This window comes from Leucopleurus acutus (genome assembly GCF_964270905.1).
Source record: "Leucopleurus acutus genome assembly, chromosome: 7".
Lineage (NCBI taxonomy): Eukaryota > Metazoa > Chordata > Mammalia > Artiodactyla > Delphinidae > Leucopleurus > Leucopleurus acutus.
Window position 1 is genome coordinate 100,563,574 of NC_139150.1, and position 24,784 is coordinate 100,588,357.

The 24,784-nt window shown below is 55.5% G+C and overlaps 1 protein-coding gene across 1 annotated transcript in view; it reads right to left on the bottom strand.

Moving 5' to 3' along the window:
• PEBP4 (phosphatidylethanolamine binding protein 4) overlaps window positions 1–24,784 on the bottom strand; it is a gene marked incomplete at its 5' end in the record, with an annotated part of 213,326 nt that overhangs the window by 11,394 nt on the left and 177,148 nt on the right. Inside the window, 2 exons of the mRNA XM_082842271.1 lie at window positions 746–859; window positions 3,114–3,159. Coding sequence (XP_082698397.1) covers window positions 746–859; window positions 3,114–3,159 — 160 coding nt within the window. The remainder of the gene's footprint in view (window positions 1–745; window positions 860–3,113; window positions 3,160–24,784) is intronic.

Genomic DNA, 24,784 nt, shown 5'->3' on the forward strand with positions numbered 1-24,784 from the left:
GACAGACCGGCAGGGTGGCATTCCATGGCCCTCTTGCCCAGATCAGACTCAACTCTAGGGTACAATTACCTGCAGAAGTGGTGTGGGGTACCTGCCTGCACATGCCATTTGAAACTACTGGGGGAGGGCTTCCCTGGTGGCGCAGTGGTTAAGAATCCGCCTGCCAATGCAGGGGACACGGGTTCGAGCCCCGGTCTGGGAAGATCCCACATGCCACAGAGCGGCTAGGCCCTCACGCCACAACTACTGAGCCCGTGTACCACAACTAGTGAAGCCTGTGCGCCTAGAGCCCGTGCTCCGCAACAAGAGAAGCCACCGCAATGAGAAGCCTGCGCCCTGCAATGAACAGTAGCCCCCGCTTGCGCAACTAGAGAAAGCCCACGCGCAGCAAGAAGACCCAATGCAACCAAAAATAAATTAATTAATTAAAAAAAATAAAAGGAACTACTGGGGGAGATGCTTCTCTCTTAGGCTCCAGTTACTCCCTTTGGGACTCTGCCTTATAGATCCACCCACCCCGCTGAAGCCACCATCTAGGATGATGGAACTTCTAGGGGGAGACCATATCTGATGCCAACATCTCTTTGAAGACACTCATCCCGGTTTATTCTCAAGAAACACCACCCTCTGACTCCACCTCCAAGGCTCACGGGTATGGTCAAGGTCCTGACTTCCCCATGAATTCACGAAGCATCCACTTCCACCCCAGAATTCATCCTGGCTTTGCAGGATGGGAAGGCCTTACCTCGAGTTTTGTTTTCTCTAGGAAAGAGAGAGATGGTCTTTCCTTCCTGAAGATAGACGAAGAACTGGTAGCGATGGAAGCCACTTTGTGCTGGTGGGGAAGGAGGCTGGTAGGCTGTGGGTAGAAAAATGAGAGAGCACCCTCATGGGTATCCAGGGTATCCAGAAAAATGGAGCCCACCGCTCCACATCCCACAGTACCCAGGGGTTCCTGGCTATTCTGGGCAGGGGGAAAGAGAATCATTCTTGGTCCTTTTCACGGACCCCTCCTGGGGTCCCACCCACTGCAAACCACTAGGATTTAATCTTTGGCAGGATCTCATCTTCAGCAGCTTCACTGAAGAAGCACATTATCTGGGGTGGCGGGAGGAGGAGGTGTGGGCTGGTTGAAAGTCTTGGGTGCTGGCCGGGCTCTTGGGCCTTTCTGGGCCAGCGGGTGTTGGTGCTGTCCTCTTTTTGCTTTAGTCTGTCCTGATGGATGTCCTCCCTCAAGAGAAACTCATCTTCCTCTGCGAGTGTTTTTGGCAGGAGATTTTTATTTATTTTTTCAGCATTTCCTTATGAACTCAATCCCCAAAGAAGCCAATTTCTTGGCTGGATCCGGAGGATCTGGAAGTGGTTACGGGGGTGGGTGGGACTCGGTTCAAAGGTTTGATCATGGAAGCTGTAGGATCTGGGTGCTCGGGGCACCGGGAGCCGACGCAGGCTCTTCCGGAGGAGAATGCCTATCTCCCTTCCTTTCGCTCTTTGTGCGGGAGGTACTCTTTTTCAGGGGAGATGCGGGGTGGGGACATCTCTCATCCTTCCCCCAAGTCTATGCAGGGCCTTGGGGTTTTGCAGGCCGACTTTCGCGGGCCATTCCAGCTGGGCCTCCTTCCAAGAGCGTGGGCCTCTTCCTCCCCCCCTTTGCTCCCTTCATCTCCCTTTCCAAGGAGCCAAGCATCTTCCTGGGGGTGGGTGGGGATGAAGTGTTTGCAAGGAGGATGCTGGGGGGAGGGAGTACCGGTACACTGTGGCCCCCTCCCTCTCCTGATCGTTAGACAAGAACCACTTGCTGCTCAAAGCTGTGGAAGCGTTCCTCGTGGTGCATTTCTGGCCACTGGGGCCTCCGGAGTGCCCACAGCCAGGGGAATTCCTGACTATTCATTTCTCCCTGGGTTTTTGCATTGCAGAGCAGATGTGTGTGTGTGTGTGTGTGTGTGTGTGTGTGTGTGTGTGTGTGTGTGTGTGTGTGTGCATGCCCGCAGAATGAGAACAGCACAGGGTGTGCCAGGAGCCATGTGAATTTGTGTGAATTGGGGTCTCCGCTGGGGTGGGTGCAGGTGTTGGCGGAGCCGATGGGCATGGGAGCTGAGGCTGTTTTGGAGGGTCTCTGTCAGCGCGTGTGTACATGTGGGTAAACTGATGCTTTTTTACAAACACTGCCAACCAGTGAGGGAACTCAGTGGTTCTATGCAGCTGAGAATTTATCCTCGGGGGAGATAGAGATGCAACCCCCTCGTACTAGGACTTTCCTGAAGAGGTCTCCCTCCAAAAGTAAGGATGAGGAGAAAGGGAAGGGGGACACACTTGCTGAGCCACGTCTCAGGGCCAGGTCCTGGCTAAGTGCTTTCCCTGTGACATCTCCCTAATCTTCACCACAACTTGGTAAGGTGGGTGTCACGGCCATTTTCTGGATGAGGAAACTGAGGCTCTGAGAGGTGAGGTCAGGCCGACGGTCAGTGGTGGAGCTGGGCTTTGAACCCAGGCCCATCTGGTGCCCGAGTCCACGTTGCTTTACGGAACCATGATGCTCGGTTGGTTTATCTTGCTCAACCCTTTGCCAGAGGCCAGCTCACCACCTGAGCATCCCCTTCAAGTTGAGTGGAGGGCATGCCCTTGCTGGCGGGATCCCAGAGGGAGGGGAGGTGGGGAGCTGATGGTGAGAATGGGGGTGGGAAGAGGAGGGCATCAGAGAAAAGGGAGGTCCACGCAGCCACTCGCAGCCACATGGTGGGACTGGGGCAGGGGAAAGAGAGAGGGGGCAGAGGGAAGAGAGCTGCCTGCCGATCCCATGGAGTGGGGGCGGTTCTAGTTCTGGGTTCTCTCCCAGCGGAGCCCTGCAGGTTACTGTGGGCTCCATTCCTTACTGGTTGTGTGACATGGGGCAGGTGGTTCTGTGCCTCAGTTTCCTTCTCTTTAAAATGGAGATATTGATGGCAGCGACCTTAAAAGGCAGCTGTGAAGATAAGATCAGAAGGTCCAAGTAAACCGCTGCCTGAGCGCTTTGCACACTGTGAAGCGTCCACATAAAGTTGTATCGCTGTGATTCTTGTAATCACCCTCACTGCCCTGGCTGGGGGGAAGGGGCGCTGGAGGGTCTTACTCACGTGATAACTCCTGGCCCTGAATCTTCCCTTTCTTCATGTCAGCGCCCTGAAAATAAGAGACAGGCACAGGCGAGGGTCACTCCTGGGGCAGCAGGAGGCCATGGCACCACACTTAGTCCAGGTGGGCCCTGCTGAGTTCTTTCTCTCGGAGGGAGTAGGCTGGAAGAGGAGGAAGCTGTCCGGCTGTCCTGGGGGACGCTGCCAGAACGGGCCGTGGGGTTTGGAATGGTGCCTTGCGGGTCTGGGGAGAGAGGACAGCTGCAAACATTGCTGAGGGTGGCCTGGTGGCGAGGGATGGACCCCTGATCTCTGGAGAGACTGACAGGACCCTTCCAGAAGGGCTGCCCCACTCTCACCCTCTGTGCCCCCAGGCTGGGCCCAGGAGCACCTCTGGGGCCTGGGCTCTGGTGAGATCTAGGGCGGGGCTGACCATCCTCACTGCTTGCCCATCCTCTCGGGTTCTCTTTGGGGCCTTCAGAATACTCGGCCAACGGCTGCCTGAGCAGCCAGAAGGGCAGGGAAGGGCCGGAGGAGGCCGGGCTCCCTGACTCGGAGGCACCTACTTCCCCCAGCCTCGACCGGACTCAGCCCAGCACCCTGGGCCGGTGGGACAGCTTCGGTTTCCCTCTTTCTCTTCCTCCCCCTCCCCTCCCTTCTCCCCTCTGCTCAGTGTCTGTGGGATCATGAGGTGATCCCGGGGCGTGGGCGGGGGGACGCGGGTGCTAATTACTGTTTGTGCAGGACCCGGAGATGCTCAGATGAAAGGCGCTGGAGCTGGGGCCCTGGTTTTGTGCCACAGTTCAGGGCGCCATGCCAGGGAGTCCTGCGGCCCCTCGGTGTGGGGTTTCATAGCCTTAATGATGGTGATTAGCCTGGCTCTTCACTGAGTGTGCCCTGGCCACCTTTACACTGAGGCCTTGTGGTGCAGCCCCTGTTCCTTCCCCCCCGAGAGAGGCGCTCAGGGTGGAGATGGGGGGCGATGGGGATGGGGGAGCGTGAGGCTTCTTCTCAGTTCTCTGTGGAGATTCTCAGACTCACCTGGGTGACACCCAAACCCTAGTGTGGTTGACTTTTTACCAAATGTAAGCCCCTCCCCGCATTCCAGAGCCTCTCCCCCACCATTCTCCTCTTTAGGCGGCAGCCTGCCCTCCAGCTGTTCTCACTTCGGGCCTTTTTTTTTTTTTTTTTTTTTGCGGTACGCGGGCCTCTCACTGTTGTGGCCTCTCCCGTTGTGGAGCACAGGCTCCGGACGCGCAGGCTCAGCGGCCATGGCTCACGGGCCCAGCCGCTCCGCGGCATGTGGGATCTTCCCGGACCGGGGCACGAACCCGTGTCCCCTGCATCGGCAGGCGGACTCTCAACCACTGCGCCACCAGGGAAGCCCCCTTCGGGCCTTTTTTTTCCAGAACGTCCCTCTCCCCCAGGCTCCTCTGTGTCCATCTAGGTTACCTTTGGTCGGAGGAGGGGCAGGAGACTGCAGAAGGACGGACCGCCCCCCCACTTTGAGCCCCCCTCCCTCTGTTTCCTTCACGTCCTTTGACATCCCTGCCCCTTCCCTCCCCCTGCTCAGGAGCGTCCAGGAGCCCGTCAGACGCAGCAGAGCGCGCTCCCTCTGCCTGGCCTTGCCAGCACAGCCCCCTTCCCCTCAGTATCAGGCCGGGGTGTGGCCAGGGGGCACTAGGGTGCCAGGACGGGGCGGGGGGCACGGAGGCCCCTCCCCTGGATACCCTTCTCTCCCGGGAGAGGCGGGGAGGGCCCTAGGCCTCGCAGCCACTCTCCCCAAATAGGTCTCTGAAGCCCAGCCCAGCGGGGCCGGCCTCCCCCTCATTCCTTTCCAAGTCATCCCGGCCAGCGGGTTTGTTTAAACAAAACAATAGCAACCTAAGCCGCCTGTTTCTTTTCAATTCCCCACAGGCTCTGGTCCCACCCAGAGTGATAAACAGGCCTCTCTCCTGGTGAGAGCGCAGGGAGGGTTTGAGGGTGCGGATGGGCCCTGGGCCCGTGAGGTCAGAGCAGTGTGGAAAGTCTGATGGCAGCCTTGGTCAGGGTGGGGAGGCTCTCCGTCCCTCCCTTTCACTCCGGGGAGTCTTTTCTCCCCGACTGGGGCCAGCTTGGCAAAGACGCACGCAAAGCCTTGGATTCGTCAGTAGAGCTGGCGGCCCTGCCTGCCCGCCTTCCCCTGCCCGCTGCCCCTGAGCTCAGCTGAGGCAGCTGCCGCCGGCCCCGAGCAGAGGGCACTGATGGCTTTGAGAGCCTTTAGGGTCTCTCCGGAGCTTGTCCCATGGACAGGTGCTGGTCCTTGCTGGAAGGAAGAGCGCAGAGTGAAGGCTCTGGGGAAGGCCCAGGCCGTAGAAGGGCTCCCTGAGTGTGGTCAGCACGGCTGGTACGTACCCGCGTTGGGCTGAATATTGGCGAAGCTCCCTCTGGGCCGTAAATCTTCCCTCCTTGGTCTGTCCTTGGGGGCCTAAAATTTCTACTGCAGAATCAATACCTGGCGGGGGACTCAGGAAACTAAAGCCAAAGGGTGAGAAAGTTGAGTCCCCAAGGTCAGACGACTTGTCCAGAGACTTAGGAGCAGTGAGTGGGAGAATCTCAGAATGTTCCAGGAGGAGGGGGCCCCAGGCCCTTCGACCTTGGACCTGCAGTGCTGACCTGTGCCTCTTCTAGGCCATCATGACCGTCCCACCCCTCCTCTAGGAGGCGTTCTGGGGAAGACCATTATTAACGTACACAGATTAACGTACCCAGAGGTCTGGGGCTGCTGTGGAAGTGGCCTACCTCTCCCCTCACCCCATGTGAAAACGTGAGGTCTCCTAAAACATCTTCGTGGCTTGGTGTGTCACATGTAGCCTGAAGTCACCTTAGAAAACTGGAAGCCTCTGGGGACGGGAGACATTCAGGGACATTTTGAAGGCAAGAGGGGGAAATCTATCGTTCAGAGCACTTCCCAGGGAGACTGGGCTGAGGGAAGTGCCCTGAGGGTGGCGATGAGCCCAGCATTTGAGGACCAGACCCCATACCTGTCAAGTCTGAGCACAGCAGAGCTTTAGCAGGAGCGCCTCCGGAGGGGAGGGGCTGCCTCACCTCCACCCCCTCCCCAGCCCCCAGGTACGCTGCTCCTCTTGGACCCCGGGCACAGACAAAATTTCCTTTCCCGTACTATAGCTAAGACAGGTGGACATTTTCAAAAGGAACTTGTCTAAATGCTGATTTTAAAAAAGAAATCATGGCCGAAATGACAAACGGTATAAAAATAGTTGGATTTCTAATCCTCAAGACCACTGAGAAGCCCAGGATGGGTTTTTCAGGAGTCAGGACAGAAGCACCGGAGGTGTTTGGTCAGTGTGCTTTGGGAGGATGTCCTGGGCCCATCTAAGACACAGGGACTCGGTGGCCTTGGGAGAGCATCTCCTCTCCTTATCAGCATCCTCTGGAAATGGGGAGCCGGATACCCATCACCCTCTTAGCAAGGAGAGGGGAGGAAGGGGCACAAAATTGCTCAATCAGACCCTTAAATGCTCAGGATATAAGACAGTCTCTCCTTTTTCTTAGAAGCTGGTGCCCGATGTGTGCATGTGTGCACATGTGTGTGCATCCGTGTATGTACACGTGCATGTGTGTGTCCATGGCTTCCTGGCATGGGAATTAGCACAAATTATTCTAATTGCGGAGAAGAATCTCAACTCTGTGGACCCTTTGCAGGAACTTCCTGGTTTATAGAACACGAGATTTCTTTTCCAGCTCTCTCCCACCTCAAGAACCCATTGCTGGCTTCCCTGGTGGTGCAGTGGTTGAGAATCCGCCTGCCAATGCAGGGGACACGGGTTCGAGCCCTGGTCCAGGAAGATCCCACATGCCGCAGAGCAGCTAAGCCCGTGCGCCACAGCTACTGAGCCTGAGCTCCAGAGCCCGCGAGCTGCAACTACTGAGTCCACGTGCTGCAACTACCAAAGCCCATGTGCCTAGGGTCCGTGTTCTGCAGCAAGAGAGGCCACGGCAGTGAGAAGCTCGCGCACCGCAAGGAAGAGTAGCCCCCGCTCACCGCAAATAGAGAAAGCCCGCACGCAGCAACGAAGACGAACACAGCCAAAAATAAATAAAAATAAAATAAATAAATTAATATATATATAAAAAAGAACCCATTGGGTCTTGTTAAGCTAGTTTGGAACTGGCACATGAGATGCTTAAGAAAAGTTGAGGTTCAACGGAGAATCGCAGCAACTCCATTCTTGGACCAGGGCGATGCAGACTGTCGCACCAGAGTTGTTCTGAGTGGCTTGTCTCAGAGCAAGTAAAGAGCACAGTGCTGGAAGCTGGGAGCTGCCCCCCCGACCCCCCAGCCTACATTTGTAATGAGCTTTTAGGGTTTATTCTCCAGGGCACTGTCCAACCAATGGATCTCATAGCAGCCCTTGCGTGGGATGGGCAGAGATTGGTCTCCCCATTTGACCGGAGAGAAACACAGGGAAGCTTCAGCTTCTCAAGGTCAGGGACTATATCCTCTCCATCTTTGTAGCCCTTAGGATGCTTTGCACATAGCAGGGGTAGTAGATGTTATCCATGCCCTGGCCCATCCCCTGGCTCACCGGCTCCACTTTCAATCTGCTTCTCCTGGTCCCAGGGTCAGCACTGGCGTCCTGAGCTCACTTCACCCCCTGTGCATTAGGGCAGCTGTGCTGGGGCATTAATGTTCCCTGGCAACAGCTCTTAACCAATGGCTGATGGGAACTGGTGCGTAAGTGCTCCGGGTACCCCCAGTGGAACTTGTTTGCTCCTGAACCTTCCTTGGGTGCCTTCCTTTTCCTGTCTTACCCGCTGCCTTACTGGTGCTCTCTCGTGTCCCCTTTAAAATAAACTACTTGTACTGATATCCTTGTCTCAGGCTCTGCTTCTGGGGGACCCCAAGCTAAGACAGTAAGGGTCCAATAAACATCTGTGGGATGAATGGAGAGATGAGTGAAGGCTTTGTCCAAGGTGTCCTAGGCAGCTGACTCTTGGTCCTGACCTCTTCTGATGAGACCTCACTGCTGCTGTCTGGACCTGGATCCTTCTGCCCTCCCGGGCCAGACCCTAGAGTTCCCTGACAGAATTGGTCCCTGATATATTAAGCCCTTGGAAAACCACAAACAGATGAGCCAACTAGATGAAAGTCACCTCGATCTTTCGTTTCTTGTCCCTTGGGGGCAGCCAGAGAGCTACATTCCCTGAGAATGAAGGGTTCAGAGATGCCCCTCCCCCAGGCTGGGGAACCCCTTAGGTAAGATTTGGATTGTGATGTCTGGAGGGTGGGGAAGGGGCCTGGCTCGGCACTGGGCCTTGCTGGGAGGCTGGCCCAGTTTCTTCACCTCCCTTCAGTTACCTCCAGGCAACTGCCCGCCCACCTGGGCTTACGTGAAGGCCCCAGGTACTCGGGCTTGCTGACCCCTCGAGCAGAGGGTCAGCAGCACATTTCCTTGAGTGTTAGGGAGATGCTTTAATCTCTTCATCCACCTCTTTCCATCTGGGCGGGAGGATGTAATCGCTTCTCCTGCCTGGCTTCAAACCTCAGGCAGAGTGGGAAGTTGTACATTTTGATCTCTGGGTGGGGGGGGTGGGGGGCATCGGGAAAGTCCTGAACTGGAAATGTGAGACGCACGAGGGTGTAGTGGAGACGAGGAAGAGCAGAGGGAGAAACGAGCAAAACAGCGAGCTAAGCTTAGGGGGAAAATGGGGGAAATAGGACAGAGTTCCAGGCTCTCTGACACTGGCACCAGACGGGAGAGCTCCCTGCTGTTTTACACAGCTGCCTGCAACCTGCCAAGCGGCAAAGGATCTAGGAAAAGGCGCAGGATTGGAAAGTGCTACCCAGCAATCTGTGGATTCTGCAATTCACAAGGGGTAAGTCAGTGGAAGGCACTGACAGCTCCTGGGCTCTGAGATCTCCGGGGGCTGCGGCTGCCGGGCCGCCTAACACCCCCCTGGAGAGGACCCAGCCCCAGAGACTGTACCTGCCCCAAGGGAAAGGCTGCGATCAATTAAAACGATGGCTTGCTTTTTTGCCCTGGGGCTGGGAAAACGGGAGGCCGGCCACCAAGGCGGGTGGAGTGGAATCCGTGGGAAGTGGTGAGAAGGAGGCACAGACATGAGCCCTTCTGGGAGCCAAGTGCTTCCAGACTCCAGGGTGTAGGATGGCCGATTATTTTGTGCGCTGGTTTCCCTCAAGAAGGGTCAACATCAAAGACCTGATAGTCTCCTCCTGGCACCTTCATGGGTGGTGGACTGCGTGGCGTTTTCTAAAGATGGGCTGCACCATCTTTAGAAGACACCAATGGATGGCCAGGAGATTCTGGTATTTGGCTCCAACTGGCAACAGGACCCTTGGGTTTTGATTCCTAGTTTGGCTGCAGATCTGGAGTCAGTTACTTCCCTGGGTCTCCAGATGCCAAAATGAGTTGGGGTGAGGTGGGGTGTTGCTGGTCTGCTTCTTGGCGTAAGTAGTTACCCAGATGGGAGGAGCTTCACCACTCTCCACAACACTGGGTGAAGAGGCAAGATTTCCCAAGGCCAGGGTCAAGGTTGCTTGTGGTCTAACAAGTACAGGTTGTCTAAGCCCTTTGTTCCAGGCCATATGGAGATGTGAGTGGTTCCCAAATAAGCCACCGTGTCTTGCACCTGTGTGTATGTGACAGTATCTAGCATACGGTTAGCCCTGAGGCATGATGGCTGGGGAGATGGGTAGATAAATGAATCAGTTAATGAGAACCCCTGTGAAATCGAAAATAAGAAATATGAATTAAGACACATTTTATGGTATTGAGGAACTCATGGTCTAGTGGGGGCAGATACATCAATAAAGAAATAACTGTATTATAGGTCTAAATAATTGCAGTCTATAGGAAATGTTGAAGGAGCAGAGAGGAAGGAAATTGTAATTGCTTGGGGGTAGTAATCAGGGAAAGGTACTGAAAGGGGGGTGTACTCGATCCGGGCTTTGAAGGGTATGTAAGAGTTTTCCAGTTTTCCAGTGGACAGGATAGGGAGGGGAGGGGCAGTTTACTTTGAGGAAACTGCATAAGCAATCTATAAATATGTCAACAAGGTGTGACAAGAACAGGTGGGTCTGGAAGAAGCTCAAGTTGAGGCTGGAAATGTAGGCTGGGGTTAGGCTTGAATGGCAGGCAGTGCTTCTGATTTCTGAGAATTGCAGCCATCAGCAAACCAAACTTTGGGCCCACAGACCCCAGGCAAGACTCTTTCTGTCTTCCAAATGCTCAGCAACTGTATCCCAGGAGCATCGTCAAAGGGGGTTGGTCAGCTGCCTCTCCGGTCAAGAACAAATCTGGGTGGGGTCAGCTTTGGGACACTGCCCATATGTGGCAGGTCAGGGCTGGATGGAGCTGAACCCTGCGACCATGGCCTCACCCATAACAGGTGCTCCTGGGACCCCTGAACCCCAACCCATCCCTTTTACAAACCGTAACTTTTTCAGTTTTAGATCATTAAAGGACAGCATGTTCATTGTAGAAAAAATTTAAAACACAGAAGAAAATAACTGGAAAGAAAAAGAATCCCCTGGATCATTCTGCATAGAGATAGCTGCCCTGAGAGCACCAGGGCTCCCTTCTTTGCATCTGGGTCCCAAAGCTTCTCGTCACGCAAGTGTCAGCTTTGAGCCCCTGGTCCCTTCTGGGGTCTGCATTGGCTGGACTCCCATCTGCTTGGGGAAACGTGCCTTAGTTACTCTCAGTATCTGAAGCTCAGAGACTGGGTTGGACCTCAGGAGATGGTGGACCCAGCCCTCTTTGACCCTGGCCTGTCACAGGTCACCCATTCTCAGGACGTAGCATCTAGGTAGGGTTAGGAAGAGGGTGGAAAGGAAAAAAGGAATAAAGAACACAACGTATGGTCTTATTAAACTTGTCCCACTTAGAGATAGCCAAGAAATGTTAAGAGAGATTGAGAGCAAATATCATGAGGTGATAGCTAAATATAATTATTATGCCTCAGTGTCAGCTTAGGCTAAAGACTGCCGTTTCTAGACACACGGAACGAACGCTGAAGCTTTCAGGACCAACAACAGGTTGCCGGAATGGCTCATTTACCTGGAATCATGTAGGGAATTGGATATTTTTCATAAGAACATTTCCCTGATCTCTTGGATCTTATATTTTTAGCTCCCCAACTCCTTTCATCTTAACTATTTTGGATAGCGATCTTATTAAAACACTAGTTCTCATGTTCTTCAACACAACACACACACACACGGATAATACCTTATGTAATTTTAAACACCATTGTGGTTGTCACAGTGAGTAGCCAGTTTTGCACCCTGCGACAGCACAGGACTGTAATGCTCAAAAACAAATACAAAGAACGGGCCATTCAGCCTTCCTCCTGCTCAAACCTCCTCAGGGTCCAATAATTTAATATTGATGCAGTGGTCAGTACATAAAGAAAGGGGAACCACCTCTTGTGGGGCGCCTACAACGTGGCAAGCATTCCACCAGCATCTTTTTTTCCTTTCTTTTTTTTTTTTTTGCAGTACGCGGGCCTCTCACTGTTGTGGCCTCTCCCGTTGTGGAGCACAGACTCCGGACGCGCAGGCTCAGCAGCCATGGCTCACGGGCCCAGCCGCTCCGCGGCATGTGGGATCTTCCCGGACCGGGGCACGAACCCGTGTCCCCTGCATCGGCAGGCGGACTCTCAACCACTGCGCCACCAGGGAAGCCCTCCACCAGCATCTTTACGCAAGTTAGATCACTCCGGTCCCCGCCTCGCAGCCCATTTCCCACTAAGGTGCGGTGACCCTCAGGACACCCACCCCTGCTGCCAGCACCGCCAATGGGAGGATGAAGACCCTCGGTCCTGCTGAGGGAGCTGAGCTTCGTGGTCTGGCTTCTGGCGCTGCAAGAACCAGGGAAATGTTGCCATCTGGTTAAAAGCAGCCCCACTGGATCCGTGACTGAGCTGTTAACACAGCCGTTCCAAAGGGCAACCTGGGCTTCAGTCCAATGTCATTACCAATTAGCTGCATGACTTTGAGAAAGACACTATTTCCCAGCGTCTCAGTTTCCATACCTGTAAAGTGGCTGTGATAATGATACCTGCCCTGGTTTCCTCACAGACTCGTGAAGATGAAATTAGGAAATGGGATAGTCTGAAGTCCCACAGTGCCATCTGAGGGTAAGGGTCATGACGGCTCCCTTCCCCGGGCTCAGTGAGGAAGGAGAGGCGTGAGGCCACTGCTGCCCAGGCTGGGGGGGGGGGGACACTGCCCCCAGCCTCCGTCAGTCCGCCCTCAGAACCCGTCCCGCGAGCTGTGACGGGCCCAGGAAGCCTCCTGGCAGGGTCAACCTCATGAGGCTAATGGCTGTGCCGTGGGCTCGGCAGTTACTCAGCTGTAAACGTGGGGCCCGTCCTGCTGGGCCTGCATCAGCCAGGGTGCGCAGAGCGCGTGGCACATAATGTTTATTAATACGCCTTGATGAGGGGCATTAGTATCTCCTAATGACACCGTCTGAGCCTGGCCTCCTTCCTTCTCCTGCTCCTTTCTCTCCCCCATCCCGTGGAGACACACACCCACTCACAGACAGAGACGAGGGCCCCCGGAGGAGGGACAGGAGGCAGAGCTGTCCCAGGAGGCAGGGGCTGGGATGGGGGTCGAGCCACAGGGGTCCGACAGAGGATCCAGGATGAGGGAGGAAGTAGGATGCTGCTGGCTCGGCTGTCAGGTGGGAAGCTGGCCAGAAAGTGCTCGCTGATGGGAGCAAGGGAAGCAAAGCAGTGGCAAGACTTTACCAAAACGGGAAGGAGCGGAGCAGCGTGGGGTGGGGTGAGACAGGAGAAGCTGGAGCTGGGGCGGAGCTGAGCCCTGGTGGGAGCAGGAGGGAGAGAGACTAGAGGTCTTCGGGTCCCTCTAGGGCAGGGCGGGGCTGAGAAGGGGGGCGGGGGGGGGGAGGGGTGAGAGCCAGGGGAGGGGAAACGGCGAGTCACGCTCACTCAGGCTCACACGTGCTCACAGCCACATAGATCCACACACTCCCAGCACCCCCCATGTATGCACACACGCTCATACACACACGTGCACTCACGTGCACACTTACAGATACATGATCGCACACCCCTCAACTCACACATGGCCTCACATGCTCACATAGATACATGTCCACAGTCACACACACGTTCACACACAGCCTCCACACGCTCAGACACGCTTACACGTCCACACAGTCACACACACGCGCTCACTACACACACAACACGCTTAGTCAATGCACACTCACATACACCTCTCCAGCTACACACGTATGCACACATGCCCACACACACACGCTTTCACACATACACACTCACACATGTTCACATATACACGGTCACACACACAGGGCCCTCCACCTCGCACACTTATGCAACGCACATATACACACAACACACTTACAGGCACGCTCATACACGTGTTCACATGTACACACACAGTCACACACATGCTCATACAACATGCACTCACATACACATGCTCACACTCTCACGCATATACGCTTAACATGCGTCCACATACACTCATGTGTGCACGCTTGCACAGGCACTCATACACACACGTGCTCACACACACTCCCTCTCGCAGGCAGGCTTTCAGTGGTGGGTATGTCAGGGGCGGAGCATGAAGGGAGCTGCCGGCTGCAGGGCACTGGGGAAGGGGGCCAGGGCAAGGCTAAAGCGTGGACCGTGGGATTAGGAGAGGTGGGTGTGGGAATCTCCAGGCAGAAGACCAGGACAAAGAGATGGCCGAGTAGGACTGAGGGCTGCGAGTAAGAATTGAGCTGTTCTCTGTCCACCCTCCGGAGTGTGAGCGCCAAAGGGCTGGGGATGCAGGAAGGAAGGGGAGCCCTGGCAGGAGAGGAGGTCGGCTAGGAGTGGAGGCGTCCCTGTCCCTGCCCTCCTGCCCTCCTGCCTCTGCTGTGGTAGGACGCTGCAGGCTGACCTGCCCTCTCTCCCTAGAGCAGCAAAACAATTAGGAAACACTGCCCACGAATCCCCAAAACAAACAGGGCTTGAGAGACTGCAGCCCAGCCAGAGGGGAGGGAGCTGCAGGGCAACCTCCTCAGGCCCACTCTTATCACCTTGCATCTCTCATCTCCAGCATCTAGTCTTTCTGGCTGGGTGGCTGCAACCCCAGAAGAAGCCAGGAGGAACTGGGGAGGACCAATAAACTGGGAGGAGGTGATCTGCCGAGATCTTTGCTCCCCAACTCCAGCTGGACAGAGGGGGTCCAGCAGCCCCCTAGCCCCTCCCTGGCCTGGGGAGTAGGACCCCAGGGTTTGTGAGTGGTCAGGGAGTGCTGGCATCTGGAACGATCCCAGGGTGCTTGTGAGAGCTACATGGGGGCTCCCCCAGGTTCACAGTGTAGGGACCACCTTCACCGACAGCCAAGGAGCCTTCTCAGGGTGCCTGGCTCAGCAGTCTCCTCTGGATCCTGGCCCGCCTGGTCCTTCCATCTCCTCTCTTTTTGCCTAAGACTCCCCCCACCCCTCCCGTACCATCCTGCCCTCTACCGCCCACCAGGAAATGGCCAACTGTCTCTGGGCTACTCTGTCCTCCCTGTGTACCATCTATGGGATGCTGGCTGTCCTAGAGAATCCAGGTCCCAGAGGCTGGCGGGTCCTCAGTCAGGCTCCTGGGCTCTGTTCTCTGCTTTGTCTCTCTCCTTTGCCCTATTTTTTGTTCCATACTTGGCTCCAAGGCATAATCTGTACTTTGGGGCCTCTCCCTGCTTCCCCACCAAAAGGGCCCAGGCCTGGGGCTGCCTTGTGAAATGGAATGAAGGAAGGGAGGAAAGAAGGAAGGAAGGAGCGAGGGACTTTCTGGAAGGAAGCTTGGGGATCAGGACTTCTGAGCAAGAGAGGATGCTGGGAAGATTTGGAGGCTCCATGAAACCCCGTGCTCCTTAGAAAGGGCGATAATAAGCAGAAACAGTCTTAAGTCTCATTCAAATCCCATCTTGCTCTTTACGGAGGGACTGACAGTGAACTTGGCCTCAGTCCTCTAGCCCCTTGCTACTCAAAGCCGCAGCAGCATCACATGAGAACTTGTTAGAAATGCAAATCTTGGGTTCCACCTCAGACATAATGTGAATCAGAATCTTTCTTTTAACAAGAACTTGCGGTGACTCGCACGCACCATAAAGTCTGAGAAGCACTGCGGCAGCGTCCTGCTCTCAGCGCCCTGGGGTCTCTGGACCGGGCGGGAGACTCCTCATCAGAACTGCGGTGGCAGCACTGGTGGGAGCCACCTGAGCTCTTGTCCCTGAAACTATCCCATTTCAGGTCTCTCCCAGGCTCAGGAGCCCCCGTGGGGGGCTTCCCTGGGCAGCACCTGGCTGACCTTTAGGTGCTGAGATGGCCCCAGCTCTCAAGTCAGATTGTTCAGACTGGTTGGGCTCCTGGGTGATTGCAGGAGGTGGGGAAGGGTTGGGGCCCCGGTCGGGACCAGGAGACATGAGGCCTGGTGTGCACCCTTCTTCCCTGCACCTCTGCTTGGAGCCACGAAAAGCAGGCCCAGTCCGTGAGTCTTGGTGGTGTCGCTCACTTTTCTGAGCCTTTGAGTCTCTGGCCTTAGGCAAGGCAGCCTCTCCTGCTGGAGGGGGACCTGTGGAGCCACGTCTGGGTGCACTGTTTGCTGGGTGCCTCACGGGGTGTTGGATACACACCCACTGGGGCTTCCTTCCCCCCATCATGCTCCCCACTCCCGACTCATTTGAGGAGGGAGAATGTTTATTCCCCAGGTGTTTATTTATTTATTATCATTATTTTTGGGCCGCTCCGTACGGCTTGTGGGATCTTAGTTCCCCAACCAGGGCTTGAACCCCCCTAGACCCTTGGCAGTGCACGGAGGGAGGGCACGGAGTCCTAAGCACAGGAGCACCAGGGTAGTCCCCCCCCAGGTGTTTAGAAATCTCTGGGGAAGGAGGAGGTAAGAGAGCCTTGCTCTTCCTTGCAGTCTGAGGACCAGAGGAGGGTGTGTGAGAGGCGCAGGTGGCAGGTCGGGGTCTGCTCTGGGGTGGGGCTGGGGGTGTCTGGTCCCAGCAGGAGGGCTGCAGTCACGTGCCTCCCTCAGCTTTCTTTCTTCACAGGTGCGCATGCAAACTTGCCATCGCCGACCAGCTGCCAGGCTGCCCTCGTCTTCCTTGGTCACGCCATGGGTGGTGCGGTGGGCCTGCCTGCCTGTGTCAAGGCCAAGGGAGCAGTGAACGTGGCCCACTGGGGCCGAGCAGTTGGCAGCCGGGACCAGGGCTTGCTCTCATTCTGTTGTGTCACGTTTTACAGTGCCCGGCAGGCAGATGCCAATCTGGGGAGCTTGGCAATCACAGTGAGAAAGCAACAGAGAGTGAGGTCAGTAAGCTCCACTCCACCCTGACCTCACATCTGGTCCCGTCCGCCTCTGGAATGCTTGGAAACTGACATAATCCCAGGGAGAGGAAGGGGGAATCTACGGCCCTCTCTGGCAAGGTCAAGAATTGGGTCACTACGCTGAGCCCTCAGTGGGTGTCACCTGTTTAGGGCCGCTCAGCTGAGCCCCAGAGGCCAATGGGGAGGTTTGTGCAGAGGACCCTGGCTGCCTCTGGAAGCGGCACCCACCCTCCTCCCCGGCAGGTGGAGAGCTGGGCTTGGGGCAGTTGTGGTGCTTGGCTGCCGGCCCGATTGGAATCATCATCGGTCTCAAAGTGTGTTGAAATGGGTCTTTGCACAACCTTGAGGAGGGCCCGGCAATTCCAGGTGACAGTGCCCAGGGCTACGAGGAGATGGGAGGAAAGGGGATGAGGTGACAGCAGAGAAAAAACCCAAAGAGGGGTTAAGGGGTTTTCACAGCTGCTGACTCCGGAGCCTTCTGGGGCTGGGGCCCAGCCTGCCTCCTTCCAGCCCTAACCCATGTGGCTGGACCTCAGAGGCCTTCCACCCTGGGAGTCTGGGGTTCTGGGATGCCAGGCCAATCCCTAGGCTACACCACAAGGAGCCGAGACAGACTTCTCCCTGGAGCTTTTCGCTGTGAGCAGTTAATCGCCCTGGCATCCGAGGCTGCAGTGCATGAGCAAGGGGCCTTCAATGAAAGCAAACGGCCGCTGATTAATCTGACAGCTCCAGCCCCGCTCCTCTCTGTGGGGTCTGGCCACGCTCCATTCAGCCTCGATGGCCTGCAACCTATTACCACTGGCGCTTCCGGCCCTAATGGGGGAGAGGGTGAGCCCCGCGGCCCCTCTGCCCTACTGAACCAGCCGTCCTGTCCTGCGTGAGGGACTGGCCCTGGAGGAGCAGGCTTGGCTGGGTGCCGTCCCTGGGTGACCCCCTCAGGAAGGGGGCAGACAGCTGCTCAGTGGGATTTGTGTGAAGGGATGATAATTAGGAGGTAAGTGGGAGTGCGGTCTAGACAACGGGGATGGTTCTTCAGTTACTCGCAGATTGTGGCTTTGAGAAAGCGGTCAGGCCATCAGATCATTCATGCTGTGGGAGAAGGCAGAGAAGAATCGGGGCTAGGGGAAAGTCCCTCTTTCTACCCCAATTCACCCGCCCTGGCTCCTGGCTAATGCCAACGTAGCCCACACTGACTGAGTTCCTGCTAGGTGCCAAGTGCTGTGCCCGTGAGAGGGTGGCTTACAGGCTGGCGGCGACACGAGAGTAAAGAGGTAAATTACAGGTGAGATGAGTGCTAAGCAGAGGATTTACAGAGGGCCTAGTCTGGGGCGGGGAGGGCTTCCTGGAAGAAGCACAAGTCAGCTCTCCTCCTGTCAGTGGTGCTTGGCGGGGAAGGGGAGGCCCATATTTCTGGACCCCAGCTGCCAGGCCAGAGCCCTTCCAGGGCATCCTCATCCCCAAGAAGCCCCAGGCCCTTATCACCTACTCCTTGAGATGCTTGACCCTCCCCTTGGGCTGCTTGGCGGCTGGGGGGAGGGAGGATTGAGGATGAAGGAAAGGGAGTGAGAGTCAGGCAGGGTGTGGAGGCAACCGACCTTGTCCTGGGCGGGACCCCCCTGCTGGGAAGCAGAAGCAGAGCTCCCTTTGCGGGAGAAACCCCCTCAGGATCTACAGCAATAAAAAAGGGGCCCCGAGCTCTCTTTCGCTGCAGCCTCTAATGACGGGGTTGGGGTATAATGAATATCTGTGTGCTCATAAAACAGACTAATGACTGCCTTCATTTAATGGACCCCTTTTATCCTTACTGGTTCCCAAACCAGAAGGGACCGTCCTGGGGGCTGAGGTCCAGCTGTTTGGGTTGGGGGCCCACTGGTTACTGAGGCCCCTCGGAGGCTGCCTTTCCTCCTCCATCCCTTATCAGGTTGAAACCGACCCGTGGAGTCTAGGGAGCTGCCTAACGGTGACCAGCCTTAGGAAGTGGGCAGGGGATGGGGAAGGAGGAAGCATATACACCCTGATTCTTATGGACAGTGTCGACACTTGTACCACGTGGCTGCAGAGAAAGGGCACCTAGCAGCGGCTGACTGCACCACGCCCCCTTCCTCTGCCCCACACCTATACCAATAGGAGCTCACAAGTCATCCCAGTGTCAACTCCTTCGCTTGAGAAGAGCTAGACCCCCAGGAGGGAGGGGCTTGCCTGATGATTCACCAGCAACACCTGTGTTTTGCTTGGAGGTCTCCCTGCTTGGGACTCGCCAAGCCTGACCCTGTTTGGCTTCCTGGAGCTTGGTGAGATCACAACCCTGGGTGTTGTGGCTGCAGGCTAGTGGGACCTGCCATGCAGGGAATATTTTTAAAGAGATACTTGCCCCTGTGTTCCCAGGATTAGCTCATTGAGAGACTCACGTTGTTCTTTGAGTCCCGCCCCGACGCCATTTGATTGTAGAAAGCTGTCAGGGGAACATGAGTTCACTTGGGATAAAATGGGTAGTGGAAGTAAATAATCCAATACGCTTGTCATGGAGAAGCCCCTGGTGGTGGCCAGGGGACCCTGGGTGGCTGGTAGCATCTGAGGCAGGTGGAATGGGCAGAATCAGAGTCCCCACACCCTGGAGGATGGAGGGACAGGCCAATGTTCTTTCCCTAGAGTTCCGGAACTGCCTAACTGTGGTCTTTCGGTCAGAGACTAGAGAGGAGCCACGGGCCATCATGACAAGGTCTGCCAGTGGCAAGAAACTCTGAGTCAGCCTGCAGCCTCAGTGTTCCCATCTGGGCGCTGGCCCAGCCCTGCCTCCAGGCCATCTGCAGATAATTGGGGTCAGAGGAGGGCAGAGAATCCCAGGACTGTAGGTTCCTGGGCCCCTGACCAACCTCCCATTTTCGGTGCCCTCCCCTTGGAGGCAGTCGCCCCCTGACAATGCAGGGCAGAAAAAGCATCCCCCACCCCATACCTGGCCGCTCAGCAGGAGGCACCGTGGTAGGAAAGGCACCTTTAGAAAGTCTCAGAGAGCAAACAAGTGAGGTGAGTCACTCGGAGGTGGTGTCGTGGTTATTAGGCAGTAACAACCACCGTCCAATACGTGTGTCGGCCGCTCTCCTCTCTTGAGGCCTATCAGGTACTTTCATGCTATGGTATCATTTAACCCTCCTCCCCAAGGAGGCAGAAAGGACAAGGCTTATCATCCCCAATTTGCAGTTGGTGAACACAAGCTCCCAAGAGGTTAAGTGACTTGCCCGAGGTTATAGTCCCGATTGGCTGCAGATCTGGGAATGGAATCCAGGTGTCCTGGTCCATGATCTAAGCCTCCTGACTCATAGTCCAAGGTTACTTTGCCTGTACCTCATAACAAAGGGGGCTGTGTTCAGGAAATCAGTTCTAGAGTGAAGAGTTGATTTCTTTCCCCTTTGCCAGAATTCCTTGGGTGACCCTGAATATGCTTGGGCTGAAGGGCCAGCTTCCTAAATCTCTCCCGGGTCACGCCCAGGCCTGGGGGCAGGAAACTTTTTGGACAGGAGCGGGTCACTTTTGCCGGTGTCCTCCTGACTTAGGGGACCCTGAGCGCCACTGTAAGGCCACTGAGAGGGGTGTGGGCTGTGACGAGTCAACAGTTCACTAGCTTTAGGTTCTGCAGAGGCATCGGCAACCTGATGTGGAGGTGGGATCTGGAGGAATGAGGGATGGCCAGGTGGACTGGGGAGGGCCTGGAGCCCTGTGGCTGGAGGATTTACCAGTGCGATGCTGACAGCTCTTCTCAGGCCCTTGGCTTGACTAATAAGAGTTGAGGTTCCCTGTGAGCTTGGCTCTGTAGTTTCTGTCTCAATGCCCTCCTCTGCTTCTCCTTATCTTTCCAGTCTAGTTTCCACTATGAAGCCTTCCTCAAGTGCTCTCTCCTAGTGTTTCCCCTCTGTAGTACAGAACCATCCCCCACCCCCGCCCCAGGCTAGACCCACAGCTGTTTGCTCTCCTGCATCTCCTCTGGCCCTGAGTTCTTCCAGAGAATCTTGTTTTGGCCCCCCTGCTGCTCTGTCTCCTGCTCCTGTGGCAGAGGTACATACCCGGGCCTGGAGGGGAGGGACTGACACACACCCAGCGCAGGCCTGGTCCAGGCATTCGACATTCATCAGTGCACTTGATCATCCCAATGACCCTTCAAGGAAGGAAATGGAGGCTGGGGGAGAGCAGCCACTTGTTCAGGTCATTAGGTGGCAGAAGTGGGATTAAACCCAGATATTGTTGATTTCGGACATGATTCTTTTCACCCAGTTCAATGCTGCCTCTCAAATGCTTGCTTAGAAGAATGTGGGAGAAAGTGACAAAATGGATTATGTGTCTATGGGACTGAGTCAAGGTGCTGTCCCCTGGCTTGGAAAATGAACCCAACCTGTGGCAGAAGAAGCATTTATATTTCATTAGATTCAGTTCACTCGTTTGCTTCCTTCTTTTTTCCCAGGAAACATTTTTGCTGCAGTGATTTGTGAAAGGGCCTCAGGGCCATCCCTGTTAGATGTGCCCCTCACCCCCTGCCAATGGAAGGAGCTGCGCCATATCTCTGTGAATCCAGGAGCCCAGGTGTGAAAGCCACCATGGGGGATGGAGAGAGGCCTGGTCACAAGGGCTGATCCATTTGAGGACAGGTTGGGCTCTTCAGGTCTGGAAAACCACCAGATGCCGTATCTGTGGCCCCTGACTGTAGGGTCTCTGATTCTGTTCTCTGGCCTTTATGGAGCAGGGTGGGGGAGAGTGTCAGTCTCCCAGATTAGGAGTAGCTGGTCAGCTCTCGACCACAGGATTTCCCTTGCTTTCCTCTCCTTCTCTCTTATTGCAGCCTCTTCCTCCTCTGTTCTCTTTTCTCTCCAGTCTCTTCCTCTTCACCCCTCTCTTCTGCCCTCTTCTCCTCTTTCTCATCCTCTCCTTCCTACGTGGACCCCAAGCTTCTATCAGGAAACCAATTTCTTCATATTGGCTCCCCTAGTCTACCTCCTCCCTATCCAACCAATACAACATTCTGTGATGATGGAAATGTTCTAGATCTGTGCTGTCTTATATAGTAGCTGGTAGCCACATGTGGCTATTGAACAGTTCAAATGTGGCTCGTGCTGCTGAGGAACTGAATTTTTAAACATTAAAAAAAATTTTGATTAAGTTTAATTTTAATTGGCACATGTGGCTGGTAGCTACTGAGCTGGACATCAGAGCTCTAAATGATACGTAGTGCTGGACCTGCCTGGAGGTGCCCCTCCTTGTCCAGGCCCTGCCTCTCCCCCAGACCTCTGTGGGACCCAGCTTCCCTCCTGTGCTCAGCTTCCTGATCTGCGAACTGTGAGAGGCCACGGAGTTCTGGGCATTGGATCTGGGAGCCTCAGTAGACTCTTCTGTCAAATAATGAAAGTAATTTCTTGAGGAAGTTGCCCTAGCCTCAAGGTTTCCTTCCAACTCTGAGTTCAGTGCTTCTCTGGGCCGGAGCCTGCTATGATCAGATCTGGGCGAGTCCGTGTGAACAGCAGGACAGGTGCTGTGTGTGTGTGTGTGTGTGTGTGTGTGTGTGTGTGTTTATGCATGTATGTGTGCACGCATGCACAAAGGTGTGTGTATGTGGTGGAGGGTTGAGGCACAGCAGTGAGACCCTGGGGATCCTACCTAACTGAACAGCCTGAGACTAGGAAAGGGGCTGAAGGCTGCTTAGATGGGGAAGGTTGTGGTCTGACTCTACTTCTGCTGGGCGTCTGCCCAGTCCTCGGCCCGGAGTGTTCCAATGATGCCCCAGACTTCCTCTTTTGCCATAAAAGTATCCCAGCAAGCCTTTCCACAGAGGCCCCAGGGGTTTTCTCGGGGAATGTGTGAGTTTGTGAGCAGGAGACCCAGGCTGCGTGCTGTCTCCCACAGAGCCTGGCCTTGGAGGGAAGTGTGTCCCAGCCTGGGGGGCGGGGAGGGGTTTCACCTGGACCCAGGGCCTGGCTTATGCAATGCTTAGACTCTTAGTCGATTCCAACAACTTGGACGGACACACACGCACACGCACACACACACACATGTGCACACACTGCGTAGGGAGGTGTGGAAGGGAAATAAATTAGCCTTTGCTGCTTTGCCCTCCCTCCAAGCCTCTGCCACCTCAGATCCCCCCACATTTGGAGATAAGGGGGGATGCCCCGAGAGAGGGTATTCTTAGGCTTCTTGGTTGAGATGGGGGCTCCAAGACTATGAGATGGGAGGGACCACTGAGAGGAGCCCTCTGGGGGCAGGGAGAGAAGCCCACCAGCCAGTAAGTGATGGGACATGGTCAGAGTGTGGACAGAATGGGATGCCTTCTCTTCTGCCCCAGAAGGTGTGCCCAGGCCTCAGGGATCCTGGGTCACAGAACCCCCCTGGCGGAGAGTTGCATCAGGGCGCAGCTGCATGCTAGATGCCTTGGGGGAGAGGGCGCTGAGGGCTTGAGATCCTAATTTTCCAGCCTTCGGGTGCTTAGGGTCAAACCCTCAGCCTCCACCAGTGCCCCACCCCCTCTCCAACTGCACACAGATGGAGGGGGTGGCTGGGGGGTGAGCGAAGAAAGGGTGTGTGTGTGTGGATCAGAGGTAACCGGGCTTTTATCAGCCCCGAGTCAGGGAGGTGGGTGGGAACAGCATCAGGTAGTCCTAGAGTTCCCCACAAGCCCTGCTCCCCACAAGGGCTTCCTGGGAAAAGAGCCCTTCCTGACTGGGAAGCCGCGAGGCTCTGCCTGCAGACCAGGCCTCTCTCTCTGCCGTCACTGTACATGCAGGAGCATTCAGAGAAAGTGAGCGACTTAGCAGCAGACCTGCCTGGAGGCAGGGAGCTGGACCAGATGACCAGTTGGGTCCCTTCGAACTCTGGAATTCCACACAGGGGACTCACCACACCCATGCCTCTTGGCTGTGTGGACCCACACTGGTCCACAGAGAGTCTGGGGTGGGGGGAGCTGCTGTTGGAGCTAGGGAAAGGACAGTCTGAGGTGTGGGTACAGAAAGGGGTGTCCCACAGAGCTCTGCTGGAGTTTCTGAATTTGCTCCAGGGCTTTCACTTCCCTGGAAGGAGAAGGGGGATAGTTGAAAAGGTCTGAAAATTGCTTCTCGGTTATGCATGGTTTTGGCAGGAAAGCTGAGGGCTGTGTTCTTCCTTTATCACAGCTGGCAGCCCGGACTTCCCACAATGCAGTGAAGGGGAGCCTGAGGTCTGGCTGGTGGGTACCTCCCTCACACGTCTCTTGGGCCTCTGTGTAGCTCTTCTTGCTTTAGATCTGTGGGCAAGAGTTCCCCTCTCTGTCACGTCAGCCCTAGGAGCACAGCTGCCTTCCCAGGCTCATGACCTCCACTGACCCTGCTTGAACTGAAAGCCACGCCTGCCCCAGCCCCTGCCTCTCCCTACCTCCTCCCTCCCCAGACAGGGGAGTCACCATCCAGGGCCTGGCCCCCAGACACAGCACATGGATCAACTCTCTGAGATGGTCGCCATTTGCCTGTCTGGACATTGCCTTTCCCTCGCTCTCTTTGAGCAGATTCCCTGTGTAGGTGGGTAGCTGCCGACAGCCATGCAAGCACAGATGAGCCGTGGATGATGAGATCTGAAGGGAGTTCAGAGACCCCTTAGCGAGGTCTACCCTCTACCTTTTGCTGAGGAACCAATTCAGGGCCCCGGCATCCACAGGACCACTTATAGGCAGTATGGCTCTGGAACTCGGTTCTCCTGATTCCCGGTGTGAGATACCTTATACCAAATGAAGTCCTTCATTTTCCCAGGGGCTTGGATGTGCATGCAGCTGGGATTTGGAAAAACTGACCCCGGGCAGAATTTTCTCTTCTTCCAAGATCTAAGTGGATCATTCTGGGTACCTGGCTGGTGTTTAATAAATGCCTGTTGATTGACCTGTGTCTCCGGGTGAATCCTCTCTCCTTTTCTAGAGGAAGGAGGGGGCAGACCCTGTAGGAGCTTGGTTTGTCCCTTCCTCGCTCTCCTCTAGATTTCCACTCCTGTCCGGCAGTTAGAAAAGAGGATGCCAGAGGACCCACACTCCCCCATCGCTAGGGGCATGCTTTGCTGTCTCTTAGCTTCCTGCAGCGCCAGGACCCGAGGCAAGGAGTCAGTCTAACTAGGGCAGCCGCCCTGACTGTTCGAGAAATAAACAAGGTATAGGTATTGTACCGAGGGGAGAGGAGTTACCTCAGAAGTATCTCAGAAAAGAAGAAAGCCAAATTTTTATATGAGGTGCATGGATGGGGGGAGAGGGAGAAAAAAAAAAAGCCTGGGCAATTAAGTTAATAGGTTTCT